We start from the raw sequence: 25,555 nt of genomic DNA on the forward strand, positions 1-25,555 counted from the left end.
TTGTCAGCGTCTTAATATGAATGACACACCCTCACTGCTGCTCGTGTTTAATTGCATTTCTACTAATTAGCATACCTTTCACGGATTCTGTCTAAATATCTTTCACTCGCTAGACACTTCGCTTTTTCAATTAGCCCCTATTTTCTGCACAGGCACTTGTCTTTTTTTTTCTTTCTTCCACCGGATGCTAATTTGTCGCTGCGGCCAAGCGCTCTCGGCCGATCGATTTGGGGCGACTTTCGGGTGGAATTTGAGGAGATTTCGGAGGGTTCGTGAGTGCTGCTCTCATGCAGATTAGCCGTGGGTGAACGGAGTGTAAGGTGGAATTTATTAAAGAAGTACTAACCAGTATAATCCGGAGTCACATGATGACGCTGCATATCATTGAGGGAGCAGCCACTTGCCGCACTTGTGTACATATTGACATTGAAGGGTTCATGGTACAGGCTGCTCTTATCTATCGACTCACTGTCGTCCATTGCCATCTGCAGGGCCAGGAAGAAGAGAGGGATGATCAGTGCGGGGCGATTTGATATGTGTGCGGGGAGCAATTTTAATTAATTCCACACATTCACACTTGCTCTCTCCTTTTTCCAACCATCAAAACTACCCCCTCGACTCTGGGTCCCCATTATTGCCGTCATCATTAGCATTTGGCGTGAAATCACCCTCTCACCCTCTCGCTGGGTACACACTTGAGGCTCATCCCACGGATGAGACCCCAAAAAACCGGGCAATTTACAGCCCCCTCGGCGCTACTGACAAGTGTACACAAACCAGCGCGAGATGAGTTGTGTGTGGGAAAAAGGGGTTGAATGCGCTACTCACTTTAATATTGCTGGCCGCTCTCTTATCCACATTCAGTCCATCCTGGTGGAGGCTGTGAGGCATGGTGCCGAGAACATCTGCCCGGCGATTGCGCTTATTTTTAGCAATTATAAACAGAATGATGGCAATCAACAGTAGAATAATTGTGGTCAATATCGCAATGATGACACCCACAAAATTCTGCTCCGGCTCCTGGTCGATGGGCTTCGGGGAGATGACTGTTGAGGCAAGAGAGAAAAAAAAACACATCACAGCAAAAAATGATTAGGGTGAAAATTTTATCAAATTAATTGTCACAAACAGCCTCCAAATGGCGTATCAAAGAGCGAAAAGGCATAATAGAGAGATTTATATTTTAGATGAGGCGAATTTCTTTGATTTCATTTCGGCTTTGGACTCTTTCCGTCGCCGCCGCACATTCCGCAAATCTGTGTGCGGCTCATTTGGGAGAAAAAGGGGGCAAAAGGCAACTGAAATTGCCACACAATATTTGACCTACATTTTGTGTAGAATTGGTTAAATTGAATCGCAAGAATTTCACTGTGCCACAGTTTGGTTTTTAATTAGTTTCACTTGTATACTTTTCAAGCATTCCCCCTCTAAGAATTTTTCCTATAATTAATGTATACAAGAGTGTGGTGCTTCAGCAATTGCCTGATAACTTTCTGCAGAATTCACCTGCGAAAAGTTTGAATAAACACTTCTTTTGATACTTCAAATGCAAGTAATCAACGGTGGTAATGAAGGGAATAAAGTAACTTGAAGCATCGTGAGGTGACCTAATTAGACGCAATTCAACCTGGGAATATGAGAGTTAAATTGCTATGACATATGAGTATATGCGTAATTAGCAGGACTTGTAATTACACTAATGATAATGCGCTGATAAAGGGAGCGTTGCTTGAAAATATATTGATTACAAGGCCTGGATTGTAGAATTTCAATCAAGGATGGTTATATGTGTGTGATGCAATTGCATCTGAAGTCAATCGTTACTGGAAATTACAGGGGAAATTATGTTAAGTATTCAATTTCCACAATCTTGCGAATTTTGCTAGGAGAAAATTCCTGGCAATACACCATCTGCCCGCATACAAGGGAGGCTTTCAGTCTCACTCTTTGGGAACATTAGTATATAGTGAAAAGGTAGGAACATCCAAGACTTTGCTGCATACTTAGTTACAAGGGTACGAAGGAATATTATAATACAAAACTTACTCTGTGGAACATGATTGCTTTTCGTTTGAATTGTTTGAACTTCATCTCTTTGTAGTGGATATTCCGGGGATGTGTCCGGAGGCAGTGAACTACCATTTGTCATCTCCTCGGTGAAATTTCCAAGAACAGGCGCTGCACAGGTGGAGAGAGAAAGAGCACGGATGGGAAGCATTTTGAGTTTAAGGTAAAATATTTATTAATACGACACAATCATGATTTATTCACAATAATTTTCCAACTCCCTCATTCCCTCTTCAATGATGCTCTCCAGAATTTGGGATTCAATGGATTTCTTCTCTCTGGCCCACTCGAAATCACAAAACTCAAGATATATATTCTCTCCCTTATTGTTATTTCAGCATTTCTCCTCGCCATGTCGTTTTGCATCATGTGTGTGTGTGTGGATTTATTGTGAATACACACTCGATATGCCTTCGAGGAAGGAGATCAATGAACAGAGCGTGTGTATTTTTGAGATTTTTCCACCCAATCTCTTCTTCACAAAAGCCCGTGTATGCCATTGAACAACTCCACAGACTCTCACCCTTAAGTCCCTTCCTTAGAAGAGGGAGATTTAAAATTTGTGTATTGGCAATTGTGCGATTGCATTTCTTGTGCATAATAAAGCATTCAGCAAATAAAAGCAGCACAAGCAAAACTACACGGACTAATCCGGTTCATGACCCCGCGACAGCGAAAGATGTCAGTTTATCGCGAAACCTCCAACTTTATGCAAAAATCACATGGCAAAGTGTACATAATAGAGTCAATGTGCACAAATTTATATAAAATAGCGAAATGGAAAGCTAAATTTAGACAGGAGAGCGCGCGCGAGTATGAGATTGAATTTATTCACTCTCTGCAACTGCGAGAGAGTGTCTTTTTTTGCCCATATAATTGCAGATGATATATGACATGTCAGTTTATAAGAATTTAATGAACGGAAGTCAGGCTGAAAAAGTACAAATAGACCAAGTTCCTCCGTCACTCTCTCACACCATTTCATCCATTATGCCCATTTGATGTGTAAAATGCCACAGAGTATTTGCATAAATGCACCGAACATTCGACTCGACATCTTACATAATTGCTCTTCGTGTTTTAATCTGTGTACAACCCACCCTTTAGCACTTGTGCACTCTCTCCCACTCCGCGTGGCGCGGCACCTTCCTTCCGCACTTAAGCCACCTACACTTGTGACAAATATTTGACGGATTATGTGATTTTTTTTTCTACCACGACCGCGTCTCAGCAGTAATACTCGAGAGCACAAGGAGTTATTTGATATTCACCGTGCAAGAGATCCAGAAATAATTTCAACATTTTTCTTCACTCTTTTTCGCGTCTCCACACCCACAAGAGTCTCCTTCTCTCCTACAGTGGCGCAAAAGCAAGTGTAAACATCGCTGAATTCAATGTCGACGAGAAATGATTGCTGTTTGCATAAGATTTTCCACACTTTTTTTCTTTCTTTCCAATTAATGAAGTTTTTTCAGTGACATCGGTTTTCTTCAAAGTGAATTTGTCCATTAAAAATCAAATAATAATTGTGTATTTTTGCCAATACTTTCTAACGCAAAATGATCGATCTCTTCCCACAGCAACTGTGCACGCGTAATTTACAATTCCCACCCAACTTTTCCGAATCCTTGTATATAGAATTTCCTTCGCCAAACCCTCCGTCGCCCCATCGAGGAGAGATCTTTCGAAGAACCCTTTCCGGGTGGAAAATCCATCCCACCCATGCCAGAGAGACGGTCGAGAGGATGAGGGCGGGAAAAATGAACTGAAACTGCTTATAATACTCACTCGAAACGAATGACACTTCACTCAGCATAATCCATCGGAGTGCAAAGTACAAGTGAACCTGCAAGTACTTGCCAATTCGGTTGTGGAGCTTCACGGTGACATCGCGAGCATTCTCCATGATGCTGTCTGGCATGTATGAATATTGGACAGGCTGCCCAGTGAAGTGTTGTCCGCCGACGCTGAAGAAGACGCTGGCGCGCACAAAAACCTGCACAACAAGTGGAGAAATCATCATTTTCCCCGCACACAAGCATACAACACAGCAAAGAACAAATAATTTTATGGGCGAAAAGCACGACATCATTGTCGCATCTTTTTATTGCAAAAACACACACACTTTCACCCACACTCCCCGGATTGCTGGAGCATCTTTTTCCATGTTGCAATTTCATGGCACGGAAAAATGGCTCTCCAGCCAGAATACTACATTTTGTAGGTATAGAGACAGGCTGTGTGGAGAGGATGTAATGACACTGGGTGAGACAAGGGGTGTATGCAAAAGGGGTGAACTTTTGCTGGAAATTTAAGAGGATGACGATAATGGTGTGTACGAGTATTTAATATCATGCTCTAACCTGAAAGGTCCATTAACTAAAACATTGCAGAATATTTTACCAAAGGCAGGTGACTAAATTTGTACACATGAATATGAAAGTGTGTTCCAGATTTCATTCTCTAAACATATACAGTCTAGATTAGGTTGTGTTTATGTTGAGGGACAATTGTGATTCTTTTTTTTTCTACAATACAATTTCACTTCTTTTCCTTGCAAATTTTCCAATGCCATTTGTGTGTGTAAATCTATCAAGAATTCTCTTTCCAATAAAACTTTGTGTCATTCCTCCCCAATGAAATGTAGATGAAGTCTCTAGCTAAAGTCCTGGCAAATGTCCTCATCTGCAATTTGCATGAGGCATCCTCTAAAACCCTCTGAGAGCCATTCGGAGTCGAAAGGCGGACAGGCGCAAAAAATAAAACCGAAAACAGAAATGTAGAAATGTCTCCGAGGGATTCCTCCATTGCGCCTCGTCGGGCGACAAGGTGATGAGTGTGCCATAAAAATGATATAAAAAGTCAAATAGTGAGGATGACGAGTGGTGAGGAAGTGGGGGAAATTTCAATTAGTCGCCCTCCGTCTGCCCATTTGGACGCCCTCACCTGAACATCCTTGCTGAACATGTTGTTGGTGTGGAGGAGCATTGAGGTGAAATTTCTCACAGTGTCGAACTCAAAGACCATCTCCACCGGTTTGCCAGCTCCACCGCCGAAGGTATCGTTGCGCCATCCAACCCATTCGTATCCTGAAATGAGAGCGAAGAAAGACCGTGAGTCGCTGGAGGAATGGAGGGGGACAGAGAAATCTCCTGCGGGAGAGACAAACATCGCATTTTACGATTGGGGTTGTGTTTATACACTGTAGAAATTGTACCCCGAGTGGGTCAGTGGCGCCATAAGGGCGCCCATTCGCCCCTCAACCTCACGCCATGGCGCTGTGTGAGGGTGGAATGGTGGCGAGAGAGCCGCAGGGAAAGTTTCCTTCGAAACCCACTCACCCCCCACCAATCGTTGCTACATTTTGGTGAGGGTGACAAAATGAAACGATTAACTCTTGGATTCACCTCATATTCCAAACACATTCATCTCCTTTTCTCCCTTTGTTTTTGGCACTTTCACAACCTGCAAAACTTCTGCCAAAAGCACGCCCGCCGCCGCCCCGCAATGATTCAGATGGAAATTTTAAATATTTATACACACCCAGAGGTTCTCGTCGTCAAGTGAAAATATATAAGTAATACACAACAGTGCAATAACAGAAAATGGTAAAAAGCCGGCTCAGTGAGAGAGCAGGAATCTAGCATTTCAGCGCGCGCGGGGTGTTTCTGGGTGGGGTTTGGCAAAGGTGTTTCTCTGCCATGGAATATTGGAGTATGTACATCGCCAGCAAAATGTCGCCATTTCGTTACTCCCAACAGGATGCTATTTCGACTGTAACTGTGGAAAATATGCCGTATTACACGAGAGGTGGAGTACACTGAATTTTCACTATTTTTCCACACGGCTCCGCTTTTTTCCCACCACCCAATCCATCTTTTCTCCCCTTCCTTTTCAGCGCGCGCGATCGGCAATATGTGTGAGCATATATGCAGTGTGGGGAAGTTTACACTGATAGGGATACATTTCCTTAGATAGTTTTTCTCAGCTTCCAGATGTCTTTTGGTGTAAGGAAATATTGCTTTCTGGGCTCCTTTTGACATCAGTCACTGAGTCGTTGAATGCTGAAGATTTAAAGTTTGCCATAGTGTGCTACATACATGTACATTCACCATGAATACAGCATGTGTCCTCCTCACGTTTCATAACTTACGTGAAGGAGTTTCGCAAAATTTCTCAATCACAAACGTTACGGCAAAATTCAGAATGGCCTATTTTGATGGGTCTCAAAACTCAATTGGAAAACCTTTAAAGGTATTGACTTTCTGACAAGATTCAGTCATATCTTTGCAATAATTTAAGTATTTGTGCCCTTCTTATTTCCTCATTGTTATTTGCAAATCTGAGTGTTTTCTGCACAATCTTTGCACAATTCTTATGTGCCGGATAATTGTGTATCTTTCTCACACTGAACCGAAGTAGTTTTCTGTGTGATACGGCAATTATCAGCCATTGCGGAGTCACTTGTGAACACCACTTGGGCCACTGGATGGCCACACAGTGAGTGCACTTGAGAGCCCCTCGTTTGCGACACCATCAATGAAAATGCTCCGGCGCTCGCGTGAGTGTCGTCGCCTCGAATCTGTCGTCAAATGCAGTCAGAGTGATGTCACGCCACTCATTCCAACATATAATATTGTATGCCATGCATGAGGAATGGCTGAAGTCGCCAGTGAGTCATGGGAGAGTATTTAAGACTGGGGAGAAAGGCTTTAAGGTCAGGCCAAAAGTGAACGAGCAAATTTACCCCGAAAGCATTCTTTTTTCACGCCGATTCGGGAATTGAAGGCAAACATTTCTGTGCCGTGTGTTGGCTCCGACAGTCGTACGCGAGGGTGGCAAATAAAATATTATATTATGCAGACAGGCATCGTTCCGACACACCGCGCATGGAGTGTAGTTGGTGGAGCAAGAGTGGTGAGCATTATAGAATAATAGCCTAGAGGCAATTCCGAATCTCATAAAATAGCACACTGAAGCGTGATCCTCCCCAGTCGAGAGGGTCCGAAAGAGGGAAGAAGAAAAAAATCACCCACACAGACTTCCATTCACCCCCCAATTCAGCGTCACTCACGGGGATTGGGGGGGCGAATGCTAGTTGCTCTTATTCACTATGGGGATTTGTGTGTAAATGCGGGTGTGTACATGGGGAAAAATACACGGGAAGTGAGAGCAAGGAATTTGAGATACGGCGAAAGGGAATATTTATAGAAAGGACACACCGTCATTAACATGAAAAATGCAAAAACTTTCAGTTCCCGTAAGACCGCCGCTGGGGCGAAAAGGACCTGCGAGACTGTCGCATCCTTAGCGATGCGGTTGGGATTGTGATCACACAAAAGGGATCCCGGCACACCCACACGCTCTATCCTCACGTACTACAATCTGTTCCGCCGCCCACACTTTGCCCACCCCACTCTCCCTCCGGAGGACGGAAGACGCTTGAATCACCTTTCACCTTTTTTAGAACCCATTCTCACCTCCCCTGCGGCGTCGCTCTCGCCTCAAGACGCCATAAAGTGGCGAGAGAGATGTGACAGAGTGACTTTGGGTGTTGCATTTAAATTAAAATTAATAGAGAATTAGAATTTATTTCTTATCATTAATCTTGGGTGCCCTTTTTGCTCCACTTCATCCGCCAAAGCATACACACACACACACACATGCACACGAGTTGTGGCAAGGCAAATGACCGTAAAGTGTGCAGAAAAATTAAATCTCTCCAGTGGCAAAGTCAATTTTGCGGTGCAGAGAAAAGCGGAAATACCGAGGGGTGACACACACACACCCACCCAAATGCCCTCCCGCACCCCTCTCAGCTCATGGTGCTAGTTAATAAGAAATGAGCAGCCATGATGTGTTATGAGAGGAGGTAAATTTCATACAACTCCGAATGAGTTGACTGAGTGAGAATGTTTAGAGAACTGATTTATTTAGTTAGCTTAAAGTGTGTTCTCGAGCAGAGCGCAATGAAATTGATTTGTAATGCAATTTTGGCATAATTTATGGTTTTCAAGGAGGTTTTGAGCTCTTTAAAGTTACAAAACAGGAAAACTGTAACATGTGTGCACACTACAGAAAATGAATGTAATTTCTACAAGATATGTATTTTCTCTCCAGCACAATTTTGTTAGATGAGAACAACCTACAAATTTATTATCTCTCTCTCTTCCTGAGACAGAGAGAAAACAAGGTGGATTTTAAAAAATGCATTCGTGTTTCTGAAAATTCCTTGTAAGCACTAAATATTTCGTGTCGTTTTATATCAATTTGATTATTTTATAACATCTACATCACACATTTTATGACCAGACAGACAGACTGACAGCTCGCTTCTTCTGGCGCGTATATTTACATATCTTTTCCGTGTGCGACACACCCCCTGAAAAAGCGTCAAACAAGTGAGAGGAGAAATGGGAAAAATATCATCTCTCACTCCACAATTACAACTAATAATCTCTCACTCTCAAGTTTGATTACAAAGTGCGCGGTGTGTACTTGCCGTTCACACACTCTTTCACTCGCTCTCTCTCTCGCCATCTCAAGTTAATAACTTTTCCAGCAGAAACGATATCACATCATTAAGTTTTAATGTGTTCCTCCACCGAAATCCCAACAACAAAGTCAAGTTTTGGGCTCATTCCGGTCGGTGTTCCGGCACTGAAGTGTATAACACGGCGTATTACATACATAAGACCAAACCATAAATTCTATTTGCGTCTTCGCCGACTGCGCTACAAGTCATAATGGGCCAGAGTTAGTTTTCAAAAGTGTAGATCGCACTTGGGACCGGATATAGGAAATGGCTGATTGGGGAATCCGATAGAAAAATCAATTTGATTCCCATGTTAATGCCTGTGCAGAGCCTTTGTGCGCCCCCTTTTCCGCCCACCGGGAAAATATGGGCCGGGAAAGAAAAGAACACTATATTGAGGCTTCCCCGCCGATAAAAATGATTAGGCATTGAAATATTGTGCACAATGATTTGGGTGGAGAGTAAACTAGAAATGTGAGTGACTCTCTTCAAGTGTGATCAAATGGCAATTAGAGATTCATTGGGCCATATTATACCTTTTCCCATTTACGAGCATATTGATTTGTGAATAAAATCACTGGCAGCAAATTTTGCAATGAATGCGGCACATAGAAATTGATATAATTGTATCTCCCATGTCGCTCGTATATATTCCCATAGAGTACATGGCCCAATTATTTATTTAAGAAGTTGAGAAATGGATGTGTGTGTAATGCCTGTGTAATTGAGCATTCTCCATAAATATTTATATTCATGAGCTTCGGCTCCACTCTCTACTCTCTCTCACACACACACACACTAATTCTCTTTCACAATTAAAATAGATTACCTTTACCAAAGCCATGAATATCAGTCCGAAAATTATCATTTCCTTTCTGGCCATCGACTAATTGCCCCAAACCGCCAACTAATCGATCGCCCTCCTCTCGGCCGTCGTACGTCTGGTCTGAGAGATCCACCTCCAGACCGCGCTGAACACCTTTCGGAATGCTGTACGATATCAGTCCCTCTGATGGTGTGCCAGCATGGAAAGATAGAAAGAAAAGAATATATCAGTTCACATCTTAGCTTAGCCTTGTATGATGGAGAAATGCAAATATTGTTGGTTGAATAACTCTTGCGAATGCACAGGGAAAAAGAGTCCTGTACTGTACTTGCGAAGGATTTTAAAACCCGTTGGCTGGACAAAGAAATCCATTTGAATCCCCAGAGAAGTTATTCTGCCACTCTTCATGGCTACTCTCTCGCACAGTTTCAAGTGCTCACTTCTAATCCTGCTGCCGCTATTCTTCACCACTTCGACATATTACAGCACGACACAGAATTCCAGGCCACTTTTTTCATTCATCGCTCGTATTTTCCATGGAATCCTTGAGTATATTTTCCAGGATATTATGTTTCCTGACCATGCAATACAGAAAAATCTACTTTTTCTCCACAATACGCGCACACTTCTCGGACTTTTCCTCTGGCTTGTTTTGGACGACTTTGCCCTTTTCCCACTTGAGGACACTTTCTCGGGTCAAATTCAGCTATTCGCCATGAGTGGATATTTAAGCAATGAAAGAGAGCACTTGTATTTTAGGGCAATGAATAATTCACCTGTTTGACATTTTGATTGAAATTTCCATACCTTGAGCTCGATTATCTCTCGTCTAATCCCCTGTTTTCCCATGGCTTCAACCGTCATCGTATATCGTGGAACATATTTCACTATTATGTAACACAATAGGTTTGGAAGAAGAAGAAGGGGCAGAAAAAATTGAAGATGATATAAATCGATTTTCTTCTCATCCGCCTAATTTGTAGTCAACAGAGCGATTGTGCTTGCTCTGTCTCTATTTTTCCCCGTAAACTTCATACTTTTTATCTCATTCACTTCATCCTTGTGTGCTTTGGCTTGGGCTTGTGGATGGTAAAAACGAAACACGAGCAGGTGGTGCAAAAGGCATATAATATCTCAAATAATAAAATTATGTATTTCATAAGGAGAGAGACGAAGATTTTATTATTGCATTATATTATGGGTTGTGTATATAGAAAAATATGGATTGTATTGTGTCTAAGCGCCATTCGGGAGATCTACTCAGTCATTCTCATGGCTGAGAAATCACTCTCCCTCCTCCTCACGACCAGGGATGTTTCGCCATAACACCCCAAAAGTACCGCCAACCCCGCGAGCATTGGAATTCTACTAAGATGCTGGTTGGGACTCCCTGAGGATAAGATTATTAAAAATTAAATTTCATTCCAGAAAATTTCACTTTAACTAATTCACTTGTGCTCTTTCCATTCCCATTGTTACTTTGAATTATACATCTTGCTCAGTATTTTCTCCTATTCTTCGCCTCTCAGCCGCCCTCCACTCACTCTTACCCTCTTCATTCTACCACTGACTTCTTCTTGACTCCTGCAATGGCGAAGGACAAAAGAAGGGAGCCAATGTGTAAAAAAAAATCTCTTCACTCCTGCCAGCACATATGACGGGGGATAAAAAAAATCAAATAGAGCCTCTAATTCCCAGTGACTTCGCTATTGTTACAAATGCCCCATAAAGTTATTGAATTTTCAACAAAAATGTCATTCAAATTACTGATTGACGTTTTTATTTATTGCATTTTCTCACACTCTCCACACTTTCACAAGCTCTAAACACTCCAATGTCTAAGGGTTGCTGGATTGCTTCGCAGAAGTGCCACGACTCGAGCAGAGAATGTAGAGTAGTGTGTGTATATAAATAAATATGACACATTTTCAATTTTTCATTTCATCTCACCTCTCTTAACCCTCTCCCGTGGGCGACTGTGAATAAATTTTCACACCTCCACATCAATTTATTTTCCCTGCAACTTTGTGGATGAATTCTTTCATCCACTGTATGGACTTATGCAACAATTTCTTGAGAGAATAACTTTCATCATATCCTTGTCAAATAACTCATGTACAGACGCGTGGAGAATTTCACTAACATGTCAGATAAATGTTCAGATTTCACAGCAAAACTTCCAACAACATAATGACAAAATATTTCAGTCAAGTTCCTTGGGAAATTTGGAAAACTTTTCCTTATATGAATAAATTCACACAGCTAAATATTCCAGGCTTGAAAACTGATTTTTCAAACACTGTGATAAGTTGGAAAGCTCTCTCTGGAAAACTCATAGAAATTCCACCCAATTTAATTGACTGATAAAATCATTTGATTGAATTACGGAGACAAATTTAAACTGTGGCCCACAAATTGGAGCAACTTAACAAGATAGAGTTTCAGATTGAGTTGGAGAAACTTTTTAATCAATTGACATTCTCTCATTTGGACAGCTTCTCTAAGTGAGCCCACAAAAAATTCATGAATGACAATTTGCCAGTTGAATTTAGGTGGCAAACACGCGGAGTCCCAGGAAATCTTCTCGCCACTGTACATAGCGTCATCTCGAGATGCATGGGCAGCTATTGGCTTTTTTCCTCCTTTCCGGTAAATTGAATTAAATTTCACAATTCATACCCAGAGAGAGAGATGAAGTGAGACGGCGCATCGGCGACGAGGGAGACCACAAGACATTTCAAATCAATTCTATGTTGCATATAAGGAAGATGGAATTAAGAGATGTGAGCGTCGAGATAAATTTATCAATTATAATTTCTATATAATGCTTCTTCTTCTTCGCCACACACTGTGCGCGATCTGAACACCATGGAGAGAATCTCAGAGCCAACGAAGAGCGCGCAAGTGGCCGAGAGTTACAACCACTTTATTAAATTAATAAATTGCCATTTCAGGTAATTATTTCTAAATCACTTTATATTGTGTATTGGCAAGTGCTCCATTCAAGTGTCTGCCTGAAGTATTCAACCAGCAATTTCCCCTCTTCTGCTTGCCATCTTCTTGCCCTGGCGATATTCTCTCTGGGCCAGTGACAGTGGAGAAGGTGGCAACATATTGTGCAACTTTTATTGTGTACTCACTCTGGAGTTTTTACTGCCACTGCTCGCAGTATCGCAAGTGGCCGATGGCATTTATTCTATTTCATACTATATTCTACTCACCATCCCAAATGCAGCCCACCACTTCCACGCGAAGGCAGACCGTCCGGTCGTACTGACTGTAGGGATAGAGACGTACTTTCGATGCAAAAATAATTGGCTGTAGATTATTCTCCACTTCGCTATACGTGTTAATATTTCCTGTTAGAATCTGCAATGAAACCCCCAGAAGAAAGACACACGTGAGTGAGTGAGTGAATGCGGAGGGTATTTGAGAAAGGAAGAAGTTGAGTAAATAAATAAAAATCAATAAATGTCGCCTGGGTTGGCAAATGAAAAATGCAAGAATATGAGTCAAAAGACGTGAAATAGTTGGCTCTCTCTCTATTTCGCTTTTTGCAAAACAAAACACCCGCAGCCAATATGAAATATAAGCAATATTATATATGAGAAAAAGAAAGGGAAAAATGGCACACAATGGGAAAAAGCTGAATTGCCATGAAAAATAGATTGTACCTTTCACGAGAAAAGTAATAAATTACCTATTTCCAATATCACTGCAGAAAAATATTTATGTATATGTATGAAGGATCCCAAAAACAGAGGAATATAGAAGGTGAATTTGCATGCAAAACAGCGCTGACAAGAGACATTTGAGCGACGAAAAGGAATTTCCATTGCATTTCTACACACTACATAAACTCCTCTCGAATTATTACAGCAAAAATCACATCTAATGCGTACATATTTTATTCAAAATTATGCACATTTCATGTCTTCTCCTTCACTATTTGGCAATAATAACATCCACTTTATGACTGTGGACGATGTTTGAGGTCAATGAATGAACTTTTGTCAATCTGCCAAATTGATTTTCCCGCACTTCAACATACCGTAAATTCAGAGGGGTAAAAAAACACCCCAAATCCTTTAAATGACGGTTTGTTAACTTAAATCTTCATGCATGAATAGATAACGTCCAGGCCTCTGCCATCTGTTCAAACACTTTCCTTATCAATCAATCTTGACTGCATGTTTGACGCTGTTAAATCTCCGGCACAGCAAACAATGCTGTGAAAAATGTTAACCAAAATTTTAAATATTGAACATGCGAGTCAAGCTTAATGTGTCAAGAAAATTGTCACTTTTGGTGGGTGTGTTTGTGTGAGTTTGTTGCAAACAAAGCTCTGCGGGCATGGATAAATTTCCATCAATTTAACATGAGAAAGTGCGCAGCCAAAGCAGGGATTTAGCAACGGCAGATAATAAGAAAATTAAATAAGCTTAGCTGTAAATCAGTAGTTTAATTAGTAGCTAATAATGAGGCAAATTGCGCAATTATGTGATTAAATAGCACACGCGCGCTTTGTTGACAAATTGGTAGAAATTGCAAGGAAAACAGGGAGAGGAGAGATTGATGATGGCGGAAATTAAAAGGGTGAATTGCAAATGACACGAGAATGGAGGAGAAATGGAATTGACACTCACCTCTTTGCCCTGAATATTTTTCCAGCGATACCACTTGGCGAAGCCGGGCCGCCAGTACTCAATCACATAGGCCTCGGTGTACTCCTGCCCTTGACCCTTGCCGAAGCGCCCCTGTGTCCTGATGGCCGTGATCACGTGCACTTGGAGCAAGTCAATCTGGAGATACTCCTTCAGGCCTCTGGACACCATATGCTTCGGACACCAGGCACCGCCGTTGTTATCGACTTTCAATCTAAATGTCGATGGGAAGAAGAAAAAGGGCAGATCAGACACGTGAGAAGCGGTGTAGACACAACATGAGTCGGGTGAGATAAGGAAAAATTGAGAGAGTAGAGAATAACAATAAGGAATCCCATGGAAATGCGGTGAATGCAGAGGGGAATAGTATATTCTGAAGTGGATCGACATAAATCAGGACAATGAGCCTAATTTACACACAACGCCAGCAACAATCTTATAAATATGTGCTGGGGCATAAGAATGCTCAAGTGTGTGCCTTCCTTGGCCTCACGCCCCACACACGGCCTGTCCCTCGAACTCCTTGAGGACTCCTCTTGACACAATCCACCCTCACTATCAGCTCGGAGGCGTTGGCGGGCGGAAATGTGTCTTACTGCGAAACACTGCATTAAACTGACACCGTGGCTTGACCCAGATGACGGGAAATTCCCAGAATTGTTTAAGAAATTCGTAATCAATTGCTTTGCAATTGAAATGCACGGAAAACTCCACGAATTCCTCCAGTTTTATAAATATATTGAATACTGTGTGTTACAATTATTTTGCAGCCCCACTTAAATGTCACCTGGACTGCGACAGCGTGTGCCATTTCTGGGGTAAGCCCGCAAGAGGATGTGTAATGCTGTTTGCTGGTGTCTAACATTTTCGCCTTTTTGGTTAACACATTCTTGACTTTTCACCATCATTATCGACATCATCATGGAGTGTCTGTTGGCGTCGTTTTATGTTGCTGCCTATATAAGTATATGCACATGAATTGTATGTCAGTCAGATGGTTGGATGGATGCCTTCACTTTGTTGCGCGCTCAAAGCCACCCTCTTCTCTGTTCTCTGCACACACTCAATTCTGTGCATTTAAGTGAAAAGAGAGATTCATGGGGATAGTGAGGCCGCATCACATTTGGAATACGGATGGGAGAATTCCTCAAATTGTGCTCTTCAAATGCTAACTTTCAACATTTAGAGGAATTTGTAAGATTCGATAAGGAGTATCTGTGATGTCTGACCAACAATAGAATCTCCCCCTTCTGCCCACATCGCCCTCGTCATCTTCTCTATACCCATTTTGGTATGAGGTCAAACCGCAATTTTCTTTATTGTGTTGCCTCTTCTCGCTCCTTTTTTTTCTTCCTCTCTATTTTTCTTCCACATACTTTATAAATGTCCTGAGGATGGTTTTTGTGGCGCAGATCTAACGATTTAAATGATTTTCAAGGGGTTGCCACTCGAATCACATATCACACGAAATCTTGTCAATATTGACTTTTATATTTGTAGAGACGATAAATTTTGACCCAAAACACCGCAATAATCAAAGAGGCACAGCATTGTTGTCTGCAACATTGAGACAATTTACAATTCTATAGCACTTCCTTCGGCTGACTTTTTGGCGCTTCTCGCAACAAATACACCACAGAATCTCAACAATTTCTTTTGATATGCACAGAATTACCTGTCAAGAGCAGAACATTTGCATTAATGGATTTTCCGCCATATACGATAAATGTATTTTGAAAAGTATGTCAATTTGTCAGATAAAGACGTGCGCTCACTTCGAAATAAAAAAAAAGAAGAGAAACGAAACACACTAAACTGATGGTCATTGGATTCAGATTAACCCTCTTCAGAATTTCTCCAACACTTCCCTTAACTTTGGCCACAGCTCGAATTGATTCTGGCAGATTGGTCGTAAAGCTGGCACAAACTGTCATCCATCGTCACATCGTCACAATAAAAATATAATTGGACTCACATGCGCAAGATGTCACATATGTTTTGACATAATCATCTGCTGCGCGTCACAATTTGTCTGTGCGTTGCTAACCCCTCGATGGCCTCTCACGCTCTCTCTCTTTCTCTGATCAATATTCTCGCGAGTAGAACCATTTTGCAATTACTGAATTCATCACCACCATTATTATCTCGTTCAGTTCTGCCACCAACAAATTGCTGATAATTATTCAACTTCTTCTCCGTCTCGCCAGACACACACTGGTTGAAGCTGATCGAGTTCTCAACTTTTATTTTTGCTTCTTTTTCCACGTGTTGCCCTATTATGTAAAGTGATACAAGTGTCATCATTTTCCTTCCCCGCGTAAATTCTTCTCTCATGAGAGTATTATAGCTCCAATCATACGTATATACATAAAAGGCTATTATTCTGCCTCCATGGAGGGAAAAAATAATTGGTGTGTCGATTTAATTTGACTGACATCAGTGTGAATAGATTTCATGCTGTTTTATCCTTCAATCTCTTTTATATGAAATAAAATATCAGCGAAAGACTTCCAGCATGAGGCCATCATGCGCTTAAAGCCTTTTCTTCTCCATCTCCCCGATTCTTTTATTCACAATCCATATTAGAGGAGGCAAATTCCCTCCTGTTCGGCCGTGCGGCATTATTAGAAGCCCGAAAAAAGAAGCGGCCGGAGAAAGAAGGAGAGAGAGAGAGAGAGGAAATCATTGGAAATAAGGAGAGATGGAAGAGTGATATTTGGTGTTTTCGGATGAGAGGCAATATGCGAATGCGTGGATGGATGTGGTGCACAAGATTTATGATTGACTAAAGGGAGAAATGTAATTTGATCTAAACATTTTGAAAAGAGGGCACCCATCATTACGATGGGTATTTGCATTTTAATCATTAACATTGGGCTTCACGTTTGAACAGCATGGCATATATAGAAGAGTGGATGCGAGAAGGGTCTCTGCGAAGGCGCACTATTTCAACGCTCTCTTCTTCCACGGTGAATTCGTTGAGTTATGGTCGAAGTGAGTCGAAAACCCGAAAAGACTCTGCGTCTCCTCTTGGCACGGGGGAGGAAAAAAAGGGAAAAAGCGTGAAAGAGTGGAAACGGCAAATGGTGAATAACATATTGCCGATGCCAAAACCAATTCCTCACCAGGAAACACAACCACCACTCCTTCGTCAGTACACACTTCTTTTTTTTTCATCCACCCGAATGCATTATATATTAATGTATAATGTATGTTTAACTTGAGATTTCCCAGATACAGCACACATCAGCATACAAACGCACATTTTATGCTCGAGATACAAGTTTTCAGTGTGCATTAGAAGACAAAAGGGGTGGCGGAGCTACTGAATGAAATATAACAACTAAACACTACACATTGTCTCTCCCAGTTCGATACAAAAGACCGAGGAGCGCGGGAGTCGGGGAGGTTTTACTGCCAAGGAGTACAGTGAAATATTCTTTCACGAGAAATAATCATATAGGGAAGCGCCATCGAGTCCAAAGGGAATTCTCTGTGCGGGAGCACAAACAGAGGGTGCATCGCATGGAAAAAAGTCTTGACAGGCATTGAAAGGCTGTGTTTGCGGAGATTCTCATGTTAAACATATCAATCAATTGAGTTTTTCCCCAGAATTACTCCTCTATTCATGACAACACGCGGAAAATTTGAAACACACGCTGACAAGTTGTCATGGCATCAGTGCGCAATTTTCCAAAGTAATTTACCTGAGCTCATAAGTAACACAAAAGATTCACTGTCTTAAAGTCAAAGAGAAAAAAAATTCCTCATTAGCTGTGCGTCAAATTGTCGAAGGATCTCAATATCCGTCACTCTTACAACATACAACAATATTATAAGACTCTAAACCCGCTTCCCATTCCAATGATCTCGCCCTCCTCTCATCTTGAGTGCAAGAAAAATATACAAGAAAACATAAACCAAGCATAGACAGATTTGGCTAATCAGCGTTGAACAGTCAATGTGGATTTATAGCGTCATTTCCAGTGACAAATGAGTGTGTAAAAAAATGTGCTCGCAAGAATTATCGCTGGTTGTATTCCGATGCAGGCGCGCACTTTTTTTTTCTAAAAGTGACGCGGCAGAGACGCCTTCTCCTAATGGAGCAAAGTGGCGCAAAATACACAAAAGAAATAATAATGTGAAAAAATAAACAATTCTCGAGAGGAAGTATGACATTTTTTTCTCCTCTTCCTCCACTCCGTCCACCCTCTTATTTCTTTCTTTTTCCCCGCCCTGCTCCACTTTAAAATTATTATTTCATTTCGCTTGTTACTTCATTGCTGAAATACAGTGGCAACAGGAGGTGTGGAGCCGCTGTTGGCCTTAATGGCTTGCACAAGTCGCCACACGTTGCAGGAACAAATCTAACTCATATTCGCCTTATTAGATGTTCAGCAGCACTATTTCTCCCCGCGCGCAATCGATGGAAAAAATTGTGTATAAATTTTGTGAACAATGCGAGGTTGAGAGAATAGCATATTAATTTATGATGCCTTAATTGAGGAAAAATTGATTTTAAATGTAATTCCTCAACAGGAATTTTGCATTATATTCCAAAATTTCCATTTTCATAATCAATTAAATAGACTCAATGGCATTTTAAAGTGCATCCAATTAATAAAGATAGCTACCCCAGAGTGGATTTTTGTGTACATTCACTGTATATTCATGGCTCTCAGACACCATATTGCAGATTAAATGGGAATATATTTGCGGTGTCATTACATTCGTGACCCACAGTGTAAATCCCATGCCACACACACACCGAAACACATTGTGGATGATGTGTAATTTTTCACTGGAATTTTACATTTCCCTCTCACCCATTCCCTCAATAAGAACAACAAATAGACTTTCTCGACGCGCGAGAGAGAATCCAACTTCAACCCAGTATAATTAGCAAGTTCACCGAGTTACCAGGCAGTATGTAAAGGGATATCGCATTAATCTTTGTCGCTTCATTCTAACGAGATTCTATAATGTGCGTGTGCGGTTCATGAAAAATGAAGGGCTTTTATTGAATATATATGACTTACACTCCGCCCTCTGCCAACCCCACATTTAGGAGCTTCGCCGCGTCGTGTTTTTAGGTCCAAAAATTTCGGTGAATCGGTGGTAGCGAAGCGAAATTTCAAGGTTCTCCCGAAATCGACTTACTTTAAATATTTACACAGACACGAAGAACTCCGTGAAGCGCTATTTTCTCAAGTATTCCTATCGAGACATTGTCCTCCCTCGCAAAACTCTTTGATGGTGAATCGATTTTTCAAGCTCTCGTGCTCAATGGCAGACCAAGTTTACAGTGAGGAGGTGTATTGTCTGCACCGAAGGGTTTTCCAGGGATGTTTTCAGTTGGAAACTGTTAGATTACATTAATTAAGATTGTACTCTCTTCCGTTCAGCGGAGGGACAATCGAGAGTTTTCTTCTGACGCTTTTGAGGACTTTAAAGAAGTTGAAACATCCTATAAAATGATTAAATTTCCCATCAAGAAAAAAAACTCTCAATCTCAGAAAGGTTATTTATAGTCTGTGGATGAAAACACTTTTGCTCTCCAATGCAAACCGTGTGTAAAACAATAAAAATTGGAATCACAGGGACAAAAACAGGGGAGGAAAGGATTTCTCACCCAGCGCCACCCCTTTTTTGCTCCTAGAGCGAGGGAAAAACACAAGACGAAGAAGTCACTTGAATGGCTTGTGAATAATAAAGAAAAGGAATTTTTTAGTGGAGAGTTTGGTCTGCGCGCTGATGAAAAAAGTCCGCGCGCCGCGAAGCCAAAGGGAAAAACCGTGGCTTGAATGAGATGGGAAAAAGTATGGAAAACAAATGGGAAAAAATGTTGGTTTCACATTACAAAAGTCACAACATAGCGTCGACTACCCACAAAACAAATCCATAAATTTAATTATGTCTTTGTTTCATCGCTTTTTCCATCCCTCCAACCCATGGCTTTGTACCCTCTTCAAGCTCTCTGCCAATCCTCTTGGTTTTTGGGCTCCTTGTCTTTCCCACCCACTCACACACACACACATTTCAATATCAACAAGAGAAGTACACACTAAGTTTATAATAAACCAACAATATGTACTTAGAAAGAATTCATTTCACCGTACATCAAAATAATACAAAAGATTTTTGTTCTCCATTCAACCACCTCATTGTGAGGACGCCTCACACCCTCCCTCCCTTTCCTGCCCAAATTTTATATTATCTCATCCGACATTCTTCTAAAATACACGCACGAAACTAATTTTCTTTGTGCCCAATGTGTCTCCCGCACAGGATCTCTCTTCAAAATTTAATTACAGAGCCACACAAGGGACAATGGTCCAGGAAGGCGGTCACAAAAAAATGTACACACACACTGTCGAGCCCAGCCGCAGTGTGACAGTGTGTCATTCATTAAAGTGCTTCGGGAGCGGGAATTAATATTTGCGAATGAATAATGCTTGGGGAAAATTCGCTTACCTAGCATGCTGTGGTCCCACATTGCCGATATCATGAGCAGAACTTGCTGTTATTTGAAAATCTGCAATTGCTCCAGATTCCATACCGAGAGGATTCTTGCATTTTGCTGCAAATAAATATAGAGAATATATTACAGTGAGTGCCATTGTGAAAGAGCCAAATTGCACTGATTGTTTACACAAGATAGCACTATATTGTCTCCATTAAATAATTCGCTGCGATTGAAGATATTTCCGCCATTGGCTGTCAAATGGAAATAATAGAGTTTGCAGAGAGATGGAAATAATACACAGGACACACCAGAGTCACTTTGATTGAAAGCGCACCATTGGTGCTTTTTCCCATCCAACTTTCTCATCCCGCAACTTTCGAAAAACTTTCCTCCGCAACACTCACGCTCTTCTCTCTCTCTCTCTTCAATATATGATAATTAGGGAATTTTATCGATTCCATTCTGCCTGATAAACAACTACTTTTCAACTTGTCCAAATGCCCCATAAATTTTCTATGCTCTGTTTTCTTTCACATTATGCGCTTTTGAGCAATTTACGTCTCAACATGAAGGAAACACATTTCATGCAATAACTCAACTCCACTATTAATCAGCGAGCAACGCTGGAATTGCACTCAGGGATGGTTTTGGGGTCAAACTTGTCGTCAAGTTATCACCTCAGACCGTTTATTTGCACTCCAGATACCTTCACATTTTAATTTGCTATGTCTAACCACGACTAGAACTCCAAGGCGATAGTTTTTGAGCGCCCTTTGTTGGAGTGCATTTTCTCGCAAGAGTCTCCAAATTCTGTTTGTAATTAAAGTGCAATAAGACTTCCGGCAATCTGTGCCGGATGATTTTGATTTCTTTCAGATTGTCCCCTAATTGCAGATTGGCGCTCTTCCCCCCTCTCTTGTGTCCTATAGATATGATCAAGTGAAGAAGTACAGTGCACGGCGCCGAACGAGCCAAAGTGATATATGATGACGCTGTAACCCAATATAATATTTAATTTTGCTCCCCACGCTCTCTTATCTCATTATCTCATTATAGTGGAATCCTATAAACAGTCAACGGGGGGATCTAATTGCCTTTTTCAGCTGGGCTGTTAATGAATTTAATTATAAATATGCCACCAGCACACATACACCAAAGTCAATGTTGCCGGCGAGTGCACATCTCATCTCGCTTCCTTTTCCTCTCTATGTGAAATTTCTTTTATGCTCTGCGATCTCTTTGGCTGCTGCCTCCCTTTTCCTGGCGCGCAATTGCTCATCTCGTGCCGCCTCCAATGTGCTTTCCTCAGGCTGCATGCGCACATTTCTCATCATCATTGCAACAAATATTCCGCATGCGAGACGCGCGCGAGAGGAGGAACTTTGCCGTATTCCAGAGCAGTGCTATATATAAAGTTGGGTGGCTTTATTTGCATCCTTCAAAAGAAGATCCTCTATCCCATTAGGAGTGAAAATGTAGATGAGGTTTTTCCCCAGCTCCCATTCGCGCGCTCTTGTGAAGAAAGTCTCACCCATAGAACACATGTTACCATGTTACTTTCATTGACAACTCATGTTTCTTAATTACCCACCCGTCTTGAGTTCTCTGTACACACATTCCCCCTTCGTTCATTTCAAAATTGCATTCTTCATATCAACAACACAGCCGCGACAGAGAGAGAGAGAGAGAATATTTCATTTACAATTTTCGTATCCACTTGGCATGTTGAAAATTGTAAAGTGTGTTAGTTTGTGATTTATTAGCATTTTTAACATCATTTCACTCGCATTTTCTTTTGCACACACAACTTCTTACACGTTCGCATCCACACAGATGGAAACTTCATGCTCTCATTTTCGTAAACTAAAAAATCCCTACAATAAATCCACATTATTATCCCCAACATCAGTGAATGACTCTCTTCGCTCTCCCTCTCTTGTCTTCTCGGAATTCTGCTCTGGAATAAATCAGGGGGACAAGATCTGATGAGTTGAGGACAACAATCCATGCAGTATTTTAAATATTTGTCTAAATGAATTATGGGAATGTTTGTGCTCATTTACTAGGTGGAATTCCATTTTCAGTTGGCATTTAATGAAAAACCTCCCTTTGAGGACATTTCTCAGCACATGACAAGCAGGGAAAAGAGAATATTCCGTCACTTTTACACTTCGACGTAATAGGAAGTTTTATTTTAAAAGTAAATGAGTGAAGAAAGCTCTCTCCAAGAGCATATTTTAGTTCTGGAATTGAATTTTCTTTTGGCTAAAAGGTATTTTTTAACATTCTTTCTCTTCAAATTATAACTTCCACTTGCTTAAAGCTAATTTAATGCAGTTTTTTCAGGAAAAACAAACTATTTAATTTTTAATGGGCAAAATTCTAAGTAAAACATGAGAAGTTTGAACATGTAAATTTTCTATGCTTCTACAATTTTTGCTTGAGTCATTATCTCAAAAGAAAATCTGGCGGCAAATTAGCCAAATAGTCTATCGACCGCTGCTGGCACAGAACATCTGTCAACATGGGCGTTTCTGGCCCTGACTTTTGCCTCATGATTTGTTAGTTGATTCCACAGCACTGATACGGCGAAAAATGTGAATTTGAATTTCTGAGATGTTGGCCCGCGGCTATTTGCCCCCTGGAATCAATCTCGATGCTCTTTGCATGCGAATTTTTTCGCTTATTTTAGGGCGTGCGCGCGCAATGTTTCACTTCCAACCGTGATCTGAATGTGAGCGTGTGGGGAAAAAAGTTTCATCACTTCCACGAAATCAAAAACCACGGGGTGTTTTGTGCAGCCGCACAGAGTGTGCAAAATGTATTGGGCTGTGTAATGGATATTTGGTGCGGGCGCGAAAGGGAAGACGGAGATTTGCGCGCCACTCAAATGGGTAAGGAGAAGATTGCAAACGGGCCCAGAGAAACCTGCTATCCTTTTGAACCTCTTCATCATCATCATCTCCTTTTCCCGCGCCTCACGCGCGGCCCATCTGCTCTTTTTCCCTCTCGGCATTTTCTCGCGCGCGCCTCCTTTCATTTTCCTCTCCGTCAATTTTCCAAAGTTGTACTAAATTATTAATGTGTTTCACTTGATCAAGACAACGTTAAATAAGAATAATAATAATAATGGGAAGCAGAAACATTGCGAGCGCCCCAGAAATAGTCGATTAGTCATTCCTCCACCGACTTCTCCTGATCTATTTTGATGGACTCGCGCTCTCGCTTTGGGAGTTTGGCAGGAAGGGCGCGGATGATATTGAAAGGAATGGGAAAGAGGCGAAGTGATTCTCAATGAATACAAAAAACAGACACACAAAATGATTATTAGCGTTTAATCCATTCATTTTGTATTTGAATAAAGTTTACGCTATAACTTTATGGCGGGCACACAGATTTTATTGCTCCTCGAATTTAATGGACACACAGAGAGAAAGAGAAAATCACGATTGTAAACATTTTCGCTGTCGTTAAAATTTTCAAACTAATTCATTTTCCCAGGACCGCGTGCTCGTCTTCCCAACCATTCTTCATCCCTCACACCACCCACTCTTATTGATTTCACACCCCCTTGCCGCCCGCCAAATTGCGGAATGATGAGAAATTTTAATAATACCTTTTCCACCTTTCCTCCGTAACCTTTGCAACAATTTTTTCCCCCTCTCCACTCTGCCAAACACATTATTGATAACCAGGAAATTATGTTGTTGATACACCAAGACGAGAGAAACTGCAATAATAAATTTTCTCCTGAATTTTAATTCGAAATTCCAAAGGCATGTTTGAAAGCATTTTTCTCCCTCCCGTTGTCGTATCTCATTGAGAACATTTTAGGTGCACAAAAGGGAAACCAATACATCACTATGCATACTTGAGGGGGTTTCATTTTGACTAAAAATTGTACAAAAACTCCAAATTCACTTTGAATAGCTATCAAATTTTGGTGGTTTATCGAAAAATGGTTGCAATCTGAATACCTTTTCATAAATTCCATTTTTCTCTTTAAAATCAATATTTCGTGTTATTTGAACATGGTGCAAATTAATTTTTTTTTTCACCCACTATTCACCGAAATAATTAATATCCAACCAACACTTGTCTATGTATAGTGTGGTATTTTGTCTCTATTTTCCACTCAATGAATGGTAAAAAACTCTCCAAAAATCAATGGTTTCACCTCTCATGGAGTGGCAAGCCCTTTTCCCCATCCATATATTTTTATCCATCTCCCGAAAAAAAGGTCTCACCATAAAATACAGGAAGGTGAACAAAACGTAACGAGGAAGAAATAATTGGTTTGGACTTTTGAGGCTCTCTCTCTCTCTCTCACTCTCCACCTTCTGCCAAAGTCAACCATCTCAACATATTGAGCTTCAACGCCAAGCGAAAAAAAATGCCCGAGCGAAATTGACCAAATCTCTTCTTGATTCTTTCAAGCACACGCGAATACCAATTGCATTTTATTGTACATTCTTCTCTGGCACTTCTTTTCATTTACATGCTCGATGAATTTTTCAAAAATCAAACCTCTTCTTCGTGCCACACTTTGGCAGCGCGCATGATTTCAACCCATAGTATGTTGGAGCATCGAGAGGTTCACTCTCTTTTAACCTCCCCCGGAATTCATTCACATGGTGAAGCCCCATGCAAAATGCCCCAGCATAAGCCATTGCAAACCGGCCTCATGAATTTGTAAACCTCTTCCGGATTGAAATTTTTCCTCAATCTCTCTCTCGTGCCACTTTTTTTCTGCCCCATTCCCATTCATTCTACATTTATAATTAGTTCTGCATTTTAGTAACAACTCAAAAATTCATATTCCACATCCTCTTCCTCCATTTCCTCTGCGCCACATTTATCATTCTCCGTCCGAATAAATCGAAATAATCCGATTTAAGGGAAGTCCATCAGTCTGGTGAGCGATTGTCCATCCTCCCCCCAAAATGGGGAACATTTCAAGGCACTCCGATCGCGTAATCCCGGAGGTTTTGCGGGGG

At 41.2% G+C, this 25,555-nt stretch overlaps 1 protein-coding gene across 1 annotated transcript in view; it reads right to left on the minus strand.

The window, feature by feature from the left end:
- Positions 1 to 25,555, minus strand: part of LOC132262378 (discoidin domain-containing receptor 2) — a 67,015-nt gene that overhangs the window by 16,841 nt on the left and 24,619 nt on the right. The window contains exons 3-11 of the mRNA XM_059761645.1: positions 20,567 to 20,672; positions 14,075 to 14,306; positions 12,650 to 12,797; positions 9,432 to 9,611; positions 5,014 to 5,156; positions 3,856 to 4,063; positions 2,047 to 2,178; positions 829 to 1,046; positions 347 to 485 (exon numbers count right to left, since the gene is read on the minus strand). Of these exons, the coding sequence (XP_059617628.1) occupies positions 347 to 485; positions 829 to 1,046; positions 2,047 to 2,178; positions 3,856 to 4,063; positions 5,014 to 5,156; positions 9,432 to 9,611; positions 12,650 to 12,797; positions 14,075 to 14,306; positions 20,567 to 20,672 (1,506 nt within the window). The remainder of the gene's footprint in view (positions 1 to 346; positions 486 to 828; positions 1,047 to 2,046; positions 2,179 to 3,855; positions 4,064 to 5,013; positions 5,157 to 9,431; positions 9,612 to 12,649; positions 12,798 to 14,074; positions 14,307 to 20,566; positions 20,673 to 25,555) is intronic.

This window comes from Phlebotomus argentipes, unplaced genomic scaffold (assembly GCF_947086385.1).
Source record: "Phlebotomus argentipes unplaced genomic scaffold, Phlebotomus argentipes genome assembly contig_46, whole genome shotgun sequence".
Lineage (NCBI taxonomy): Eukaryota > Metazoa > Arthropoda > Insecta > Diptera > Psychodidae > Phlebotomus > Phlebotomus argentipes.